The sequence below is a fragment of the Hipposideros armiger genome, unplaced genomic scaffold (genome assembly GCF_001890085.2).
Source record: "Hipposideros armiger isolate ML-2016 unplaced genomic scaffold, ASM189008v1 scaffold_1087, whole genome shotgun sequence".
In the NCBI taxonomy this organism is placed as follows: Eukaryota; Metazoa; Chordata; class Mammalia; order Chiroptera; family Hipposideridae; genus Hipposideros; species Hipposideros armiger.
This window is the reverse complement of record NW_017732437.1, coordinates 356,329-366,785: the sequence shown is the minus strand read 5'-3', so window position 1 is coordinate 366,785 and position 10,457 is coordinate 356,329. Positions and strand designations below refer to the sequence as shown.

The 10,457-nt window shown below is 38.1% G+C and overlaps 1 protein-coding gene across 6 annotated transcripts in view; it reads right to left on the bottom strand.

Moving 5' to 3' along the window:
• Nucleotides 1-10,457, bottom strand: part of TOX (thymocyte selection associated high mobility group box) — a 302,497-nt gene that overhangs the window by 3,062 nt on the left and 288,978 nt on the right. For all 6 annotated transcript variants that reach the window (XM_019632152.1, XM_019632153.1, XM_019632154.1 and 3 more), the window contains one exon: nucleotides 4,283-4,669. In XM_019632152.1, coding sequence (XP_019487697.1) covers nucleotides 4,283-4,669 — 387 coding nt within the window. The remainder of the gene's footprint in view (nucleotides 1-4,282; nucleotides 4,670-10,457) is intronic.

The following is a 10,457-nucleotide window of genomic DNA, read 5'->3' as shown; positions in this document are numbered from 1 at the left end:
GGCTGCTCAGCTCGGGCTGGACTCGAACCGCTGTTGCTCAGAGCTCAAACTCTTGAGCGAGCTCTTAACCAACTGAGCCACTCGGCCGGCCCCAGAGGACGGTAATTTTTAAGTTATCCATTTAAGATTAAATGGATAACTTCAGTTCATAAAACCAAAATCATGTGCTATCTAAAAAGTTCAAAGATTTAAAATTCAGCGAACTACAATGCCTAAATTTAAGATGGCTAATATTGAAACAACCAACAACCAAGAAAAATACAAGCAAAACCTGAACTAACATTATTTCACTTGCTTCCATTTTAGGAAATGAAACAGTCCTCTCAACACTATATAAAGAGATGCTGAGGTCAAATCTAGAACTAAGCATATTTTTATTATTGATGTAAATATGAAACAACAATGATGATATAAATTTTTGAAAAATGTTTGCTTAGCAGCCTAATTAAACAAGACTGAATATTTTGCATTTTAATGCTCAAGAGAAAAATCACCAACTGTTTTGTAGCATGCCTGGAATTTTAAATTTCATTTTCTGGTGCCAGATTGAAATAAAAATAGGAAACATGATAAAGATTAATTTGATGTCAGAAGGGACATTTGCTCTTTAATTAGATTTCTGTAGCCCTAGCAGTTTTGTTGTGCCACCATAGCAAGTCCTAAAAAGCCTGCAGCACAACCAAATAGTGATCCTCATATCCACACTTTACTAGGAACTAATTTCATTTCCTGCCTGTCTGGAGAGGTATTTTCAACAGGCATCAATGTTTTTGTCTTCACAACTGATTTATTCATCAATCTCAATGTGATTTTTTTTTAAACCTTTAAATTACACCCAAATCCTAAAGCAGCTGTTTATTACACAAGGAAATTGAAAATCTGTCTGTGTGATATCATACAAAGATTATTTTCTTAAGGTTATAAAGGAAGTTGACAGATATTAATGATTTTTTTTCTCTTGACCTCATTCGACAATATAGTGAACAGAAAAAAAGGAAGAAAACTGGACCAAAACAAAGTGGGTCCATGGGTTTAGAGTATAAAATATTATTCAAGAAAAAAATGAAACTGGTATTCTTGGTGCACTACACAATCATTTTTTGTAGGATACATTCATTTTCAAAAGTATAAAGTAATACTGAAATATGAGACGTTATTTTAAAAATACAGTAGCTATTAACTTGCTCTTTCTCTCTTTTTCTTTTTTTGGTGTTTGAATATGTGAACACGGCCCCCGTACCTAGGAAGCAGACATCTTCAGGATAAACATGTTTGGGTGATGAATCAGACAGGTATAGTTTTATCCACAAGCTGGCTCTGCTACCACAGGCTAAAAGGCCAACTTTGATGGCTTGAATATTGGGCCCAACACGGTGTTGTGATTGTAATAAGTTGAGAGTCATCAAGGGGTGATGGACTCTTTGATTCTGATTTTAGGACTAGCAACTTGGTGGGGCTGCCAGTCCTTTAACCTGGAGGATCCTATCCAGCTACCTGCCCGTGAATCTGACCTCACCCTCCATCCCTCTCCTTTTATTCCCCAGGATCCCCACTGGCCTCCTTTCCATGCCCGGGGCCTTCCAGCTGGGAGCCTCTTTTCCTGCTGCTACTCTGCTGGTATTCCCCACAGACCTCCCCACCTTCCCGTTTTAAAGGCAGACTCCTCTTCCTCCTCTCAGGTGTCTGTGCCTGCCCCGGAGAGGAGCCTTCCTGACCCATTCCAGCTAGAGGCTTGGCCATCCTTCCACGCACCCTGCAGTTTGTCTCTAGTCTTATTTTTTCCATGGGATCTTAATAATTTATTTGTTTATCTTATTACCATCTGCTACCCCTCCAACTCTGACGTGAGCTCTCTCATTACCTGTTCTTATTTATCGTTCAATTTCCAGAGCCTAGACAGTGTCTGGCACATCTTAGGGGTTCTATTAATCTTTTCAGAATAAATGAAATTTTAAAAACTTCCAAGAATAAAACATAACATAAAATAAGTAAATTTCCAGGGACTTGAGATTCTACAAACTGCACTCTAATTTCTTCTATTATTCAAAGACTATTACTACTTACTTTAAAAAATTTGCTAATTTGTTCATTTGTCCACTCAACAATTGTTTTATTGGTATGGTTAAAAGTGATTTGAGTCGCTGGAGTCTTTCCGTTATTTACTCTCCACTTTGGGTCCATGCCATTCTGTCTTCTATTATTAATGTAAATTGAAATCAGGCCCTACCATCTCGGTAAGAACACTTTTTGAGATACACTAATAGAACTGACTTAAAAATTGATGAATAACTTGTCCAATGTAATCTGTTCTTTTTTTTCCCTAGATTCAGTCCAGATTCTATATGGAAAGACAGGTCTCCTGAGTTTTCACACGTGGCTTTATGAAATTCTGAAATGTTGAAAACTTTTCAGAGTCACAACCAGCTCATCTAAGGTGTTTGTATAAATAGAAAAAGGAACCATCTCTGAGTGGATAAATTAGAAAAAAGGTGCCCTCTCTGGACAGAGTTCTAGTCTCCAACTTGTCAAGGGGACTGTGCCTTCCGTATTCTTTCCTCCAAAAAAGAACAGCCTCGCTCTATAGCATCGTGAGATAGACGTGGGTCCTCAGTCAGGCAGCACCCTTAGGCAGGAGTCAACCCATAGGACACCTCAAACTGCTGAGTTTTCATGCAAACACTAATGGTTCATTAAAACGCAAAGACACCCAAGAGTGTCCCTTTTACTGTGAATGATGTCTGATGGGAGGAGTGGAAATTTGATCCTATGAATATCACTTGCTGGTCACTAACATTGCTGTGGACAAGGCAAGATGGTGGAAGTGGGTTTTCCCTGAGTCTTTGTCCCTAGTGAGTTAACAATAGTTTGCTGAACATAACTAAGGAAGTTGTCAGAGCTTTATCAATATCCTTGGCTTAGGGACCAAGGAAGACTCCAGTTATGCTCTGCATAACCGTGTGAATCTCAGAACTACCTAGGATTTAAAGACCCTCCAAATTCTCATGAGACACAGGTTTTCTAATGTTAAATTGGTACTAGTCTACAACTATGATTAAGAGCACTAGGCAACAGGCCTAGCATGTAAGAATCCAGGCTCTGATTTCTGAATAGACCTGGGTTTGAATTCCAGCTCTGCCCTTAATGGGCACATTACTCAACTCTGCCAATCCTGAGATTCCTCACCTGTAAAACAAAGATAGTGCTAGTACCTGCATTATGAATTTTTTGAAATTAAGGCTATGGTAAGAAAATACATTAAGGTTTGCTATGGTCAGCTCTCAGAAATTCTGTGTATAATTATAATAATAAAAATGGATTTCGGACTACCTATATTTAATTCCTCTTTCTGCTTCCTCTCCACCCCACCCTAGTCCAACTATAGTTTCAAATTCCACAGAGGCCTAGAAATCACTCTACAGGAAATCTATGTTTGCATATTAAATTATAGCTCTGGGAACAATAGAGTAATTGGAATATAAAAGTGATAAATGAATTTGGTATTATTTGTAGGTTTTATCTTATTTTTTTTTAAAAAACAACTTTTTAGGATTTTTCTTTTACATTGCATTTATACCATTTGCTTCTCCTTTTCAAATTTTAAAATAAAACCAAAGTCCAGAAGGAAAACTTGATTTCAAAAAAAAGTTAAGCTGAGACTGCACACAAATGGTTTCAATAATTGGGGAGTAGGCAGGGTGACTTCTTAACCTCTGTGTTTTCTAATCTATGCAGAAGCTAGGTACCCATTTAAAAATAAAACTCTGGCTAAATTATTTTTCATTTCTTAGGACTTATAAGGTTGTACCCATTGATATGTCTGACCAGAACAGTGGGCTGATTTCATTTTGCAGCAGTTCTCGGACTCAACAGGCATACCAATCAGGACTTTCTCCTATCTGAACAATATTTTTAAAAAAATTCTAGAGTTCTCGCCCAAAGAGATTTTCAGTAGCAGTTGGCATTTCAAAATAACAAACGTACATTTTATGCAAGTAGAAATCAAGAGTGATTAGAAAGGTGAAGCAAAATCAATATCATGGGAAGGAAACCAGCGATTATGAAAAGCAGCAGCTATCAATTGCTGTGATTATTTCATGCTGCCCAAACTCTCCACCTGTAAATCATATTTTTCAGAAAGCAGATATTTGTTGAATATCTTTAATTCGCTCTCCATTTAAATAGAAGAGCAGAAAGCACATTTCCCCCGCCTTTGCTGGAGGAACAGACCGCCCCGCACTTCTGAAGAGTACTCCCGAACGCAAGCACGAACGCAAGCACGTACCTGCTGCATGGTGGGTGAGTGTAAGGCAGACTGGACCTGCATGGGGAGCTGGTTCCCAAGGGGCTGCTGCATGGTGAGTGGCTGGTGTTGCTGCATGTTGAGATGCTGGTGAAGAGGTGGACTGATCTGGAGGGGAGGAGGGGGGGACACGGCCATGTTTGCTATAGAGACAGTCACTGGCATTTGGTTATTCGGCTTGGGGGCTATGCTCCTGGGGAGACTGGGGTGCATGGCAGTTAGGTGAGGATTCATTCCCGGTTGTTGGTGATAGTGGGAACTTAGGTACAGGGCTGAGTGGGCCTGGCTGGGCCCATGGAACACTGACGGCTTTGAATTGATCAGCTGAGGAGGTTGAGATGTCTTAACATCAACAGGTTCACTGTAGCTCTGTTGAGGAAACAAACAAGAGCAGAGTTAAGAGACTGACACACGCGGTGTTGACTTCTGCTAGCAAGATGCTCTGTGAGTTTACTCACGAACTTCTGTGTGAATCAGCACCCATTCCTATTCTTCACTCTCTTATCTAGGAGCTCTGCCATTATTATTTGTAAGGTGACTTATGCAAGACTGAGCTTACTCTATCTCTTTTACGGAATCTAAAACAATCTCTGATGACATTTTTTTTTCTTTGCCTACATGCTAACTTGGCGACTTTTCTCATCATCCAAACAAAGAAGAAAAGATCAGGGTGGGATGCATGCCGCCACTGCCCTAATAGGAAAGACATGTGCAGCTCACTTTGAAAGTAATTCAATGTTGGAGTTCTATTGATTATGTGTTTGGTTTTTTGTTTTTTTTTTTCCTTTTTCCTTTTTGTATTCTCAAAGCGCTTTGGCCTAGATATTTGCACAAAAAAAATCAAAGCTGGTTGATGGAAATGGATATGGAAGCAAAGAGTTCTAAAAGACCTTTCTGAAGTCATATAAAACCATATTAATATATCTTCAAAGTAACCATAGAACTCATCTTGATTTTTAAAGAAGTGGGTGATGAATTGCCCACCATAATGAACTGGATAAAAATAATCTCTCTCAGAAATTTTAGGCTCCATCATAAATGAATATAATTTTGCCCTAATTTTTTTCATACCTTCATGTAGCCATTTCCTAATAATCTTTTAATTGACTTAAAAACGAGGCATATTAGTGAAAGCTGAAACCAATGAAGAATTAACCCTGAGGCACTTCTTTTGGGGCATGAACCTACCTCCTACTTTTTCTGAGAGGAAGAGGCTGATAAAACAAATGGCGAAAGGTGAAACCAGCTGGAGAAAGAAAATGCTAAAATGTCCCTCAGGAGAAAAAAAGTCACTTTGTCAAAACAAGGTCTTGAGGATGCATATATGCCCTTATTCTGTGACCTCAATGTCATGCTTATCAGCTTATAAGTCAGAATGAGTTTCTTGTTCCTCTCTGCACTGCAAAGTCTTTCTGAGTTCTTCTCTGTGCAGCACCATCAACTGACAGGCACATCAGGCAAACTGGTTCATCACACATGACGACATGAAACTCAATGTGCGAACATCATGTCACAAGTCAGCCTACAACATTGCTAGCAATGCAACTCATGTGTCCTCAACAATGTAGGAAAATTAAATGAAAGCCACAATAAGAATGATGCTATACGTGCGTGCTGATTTGAGGAGGGTAAGCTGGTTAAACGGACTACTATCCCACATTGTCTTAGAAAGGACACAACTGCTATCTGTAAAACTATGTCAAGCCATGGGAATCTGGGTTACTGTGAGTCTGAGTGCCCCACGCAGAGTATACAGTCAGGCGTACCCAAAGAATTCAGGCCCCTGCAAGGAATCCTCTCAATTCAAGTTTTCTCTGTGTCAGTGCTGATGTAACCATCCGAAATAGGAATGGACATTTCAGACCCTGTCTTCTGTACTAACATTAAAAGTGTCAAAAATTGTTCACAAAAATTTTCAAGAGGAGGCCTTAGACCGAAGCAGCTTTATTAACTGTAGTACCTAAAAGCTGCTTTTAATTAAAAAAATTAAGCCAAATTTTTTTGGCTTCCATTTAAAAATTCTTATTGTTGATGTGCAGGATAGTGAACAATTCAAGGAAAAGGTCAAATGGGTTAATTCAGTCTGCACAAACGGCGGGCAGTTCTACATCAGAATAACATGGACTGCAGTGGTAGGCCTCAAAAGGCATTCCATATATGCCAAGAAGATTACGTGTTTATTGTGTGTCTGTGTGTTTAAGTCATACGGGAAAGGGTTTTCATTGTGTTTGCATTCCCTCTCCTCAGCCTATTGCAAAAGGGCGAGATTCATATTTAGTCACAGGCTATGTCACTGTCATAACAGGAAAGAAACAATTACACAATGACCAGATAGCTATACAATTTAATATATGTTAGTACAGCTTTAGTTTTTGCTTTATAGATGTTTTAAATTCAAATAGAAGAAAAATCACTCACATTTCCCACACTACCAAAACTATGAAATATATGTAATTGTAAAATGTTTTCACTTTTAAATTTCTGTAGCCAATAATTGTCTCATTATCCAGTGATATGCTATATAGAGAGTAGTAGATATGTAGCTTGAACTTGTATATGCACCTGTGTGTATGAAAACAAATGCACAGAGGTATGTATGACATGTTCATACATGATCATATAATCATCCCAGGAATTACAACAATGTAATTAAATAAATATATCTGTCTAAATGAAACAAACTTAAAGAAATATACTTATGCTACACTTAGAACAGAAAGCACTAATCCTAGTGAGTACAGATGCTGAGCAAGCAGCAGTGCTGGCGACATGGGTCAGGAGCCAGTCCTGGCAGCAGTTCCAGGTACAACACCTGCTTCTCGCCATGACACGCACAGTTTCCAAATTGTTTCTATGAAATGGGGTTTGTGGAAAAATAAGTGCCTTTAAAAAAAGCCAGGTTCCATGATAAAATCTGTGTAGAAACAGCCCTGGGCTACATAAGATTAAGCGGGTGCCTTAGCAGGAGTTCTCAGGGTCTTCAGTAAGCTAATGTATATCATGAATCTAGAAGTGAGACCCACAAAAACCTCTTCTCAATAGGCCAGTTCAGGGCAACAGTCTTCAATGGAAAACACTGGTGCAGAAGAATTAATAAATCACACACACACACACACACACACACACACACACACAATATTTAAAATGGCAAATAGAACATACATTTCTACTTAGTCATATTTCTTGCCTGAAATAAACTAACTTTTGTCTCAAAATACATATTTAAATTACATACATCAAGGTGCAATATTAAAATAACCCATTGTTTCATGTTTTCTGGAATACTATCTGCATAGTGAATTCCATATTTTAGGCTCAGGATGGTGACACAATTTCCTGAAGGAATTAGGAAGTTGGTAGTTTCCCAATTACAGCATAGAAGGCGAAGGTATGGACATGTTTGTTAATGTTTTTCCTCAATGGTGAATCCAAAATAAATAAAGAATCAAATTCTCCTGAATTCCACTTTTTAAATAACAGCATGCGGTCCACCATATAGACAGATGTAGAGATAGAAATACAGACTTATAGATACACGGAAATAGATTACAACCTAATTCGAGATCCTTAGTGTCAATCTTGTGAAGACTCTCTTTTTCTCATGCTAAACACAAAACATTTAATCTATTCAGACATATATTTGTTATTTATTTTCTCCAGACTAAAGTATGCTAAACCTATTTTGAAATAGCAGTAACTTTTAATCACTATAAAGACTATGGGTAAATAAATTAAATAGATTTCTAAAAATAATGATTTAGACAACACTTGAGACATAATTTTTAACATAGAGGGAGATAGAATTTGGGGAGGTTACTGGGTTTTCTCTTTACTTTCCAAAATGTTGAATGTGACAAGACAAATAACGTGTCTAGCTATATGACTATCCATGGCAGGTACTCCAAGAGGGGTTCTCTCCCTGTATTCTCTCTTCAGTAATGTCCTGCGTCATCAAGGAAATAATCATTTATTATGACGGTAACTTGAATCTCTGTGTTCCCTGCATCTGGCATGGTGCCAAGTACTTAGAGACCAAGAACATGTTCACTGAATGACGGAATGACTGTTCTCGAACAATAATACTCCAGGCAGTCACTGTTGCCCTTGCTGAGACTCCTGACAAAACATGCCATTCCTCCTCCCAGGGGGTGAAGAAAAATCCGAAGTCTCTGAAAACCCACAGAATATGAGATTGAACCTCTCAGCATGAACCACACCCTTTCAGAAGTGACGAGGAATTATAACCCTCAGCTCTGTCCTTTGGTTCGGTACCCAGCCCTTTGCTCCTCGCTGGATCTTGTGCGGATACAGGGAAGCGTACTGTGTGCTACCCATATTTTGAGAATCTGTATCTTTATGTAAAGGAAAAAAACCTGCTTCTACCTCCATTTCTGATTAATTCTTCATCATACTTAGACAACAGACCATCTATTAATTACAGGGCTGTTTTATTATTTGGGAGGATCAGAGGAATAAGTTCATTTTCCATTGCAAAGTGCCATGAATTCAAAATCTGATTAAATGGGAATATGAAGAAATCATAAATTTAATTCACTCTGTCATTTTCTTCCAGTTAAACTATGAAAGCGAGGCTACAATTTTGCAAATCAACTGTTGTATATGAAGATTTCTATACCTTCCATCCATAAGTTACAACTATTTTCTCATACATCTTAAATAAATTTGCTTCTATTTTCAAACACATCAACCACTTCTATTGAGAAGTGTGTGCTTTGTGTCGGTCACCTGACAAATGCAATTTAGCACTGTACACACCACTGAAAATCAATCCTTGAATCAGACATTTTCATGTGAGAAATGTGTTCTTGCTATTGGTTTCGGAATAAGTTCTATTTCCTTTTGCTTTGGGACCTCTGATTCTGAAAGATGTTTTTTATAAAACGCGCATGTGTGTGTGTGTGTGTGTGTGTGTGTGTGTGTGGGTGGGTGTGTGTGCGGCAAGAGAGACCTTTGGGTCTTCTCAGTAGAATCTTCCACAAGGGTTACAACTCCAGAAACCTTAAGATACTTCTTATTAACAAAGTTGTCGATTCTTCAAAATAGTTTCAATCCCATTTACTTTGTATAATGAAAATAGTACTGCAGAGTGTATAAATGCTCCCATTCTGGGATGATAAGTGCTATAAAAATGAAAGAGTCACAAAGCACTTGTTATTTGAAATAACAATATATAAACAAGACAAAATTCAGTGGAAGCAACAAGATAGAGTTACTGAACCAAATCAGATTAATCGCCCATCTAATTTGACTCTTGTTTTCAGCACTGACCAATACTCAATACACTAGAAATTAAACAAAATTTATACCCTGACTCAATTATGCATTGTTACTTCTGAAAGGAAAATCCTTCCTGGTCCATGCAGGTGATTAATTTACACCCTGAAGCATGAGATTTTATTAACTTTAAATCACAATCTGGGCTTATAGAGCTGCAAATTTTACGTTAACAGTCATAAAATGATCCATCCCATTTTCAAATTCAGACTCAGTATTTGTCTCAGTAGTCCTCCATAGCATGAATTCTATAAATTACTCCATCCTGTAAGAAGAAATCATTTCTTTTGTTTTGAATTTACTGTATGTTAATTGAACTGATCATTGTGATGCTTTACTATTGGTCATGGCAGTGGAGAACTTTTCCAATTTAATTCAATATTGCTCTATACTGCCCATTAAAAGCACAGCTTCCACTGTCCTCTATCAATTTTGGCACCCCAATTCAAGGTAGAAACAAAATCTCATATCTGATGTATGACCTTAAAGTCACGATTCTGGCTACTGTTGTTTCACATACCAGAACAGATTCACCCACAGGCTGTCTCCCTCCAGGCTGGTACTTCTGAGAAGCTGTGCACTTCTCTCAAGAATGTTGCTTTTACTTGGAACAGTTGGGACCTTCCCTACTGGAATTCTCTTCGGAACCTGTGGGACACTGCTTTACATATCCTCAGACAACCCTTTGTCTTTTGATGGTGCATTTGAATTTTGGAAACAGCTAATAGTCACTTGAAGCCAAGTCTGTGGGTTATATCTGGGTGATGTTTGGGGAGAAGAATGAGGTGTGAAAACAATGTAACAAGATTGATTTTCTAAAGTGGCTCATAAACTTTTCCTGACTGCAATTCTAAGAGAGGAG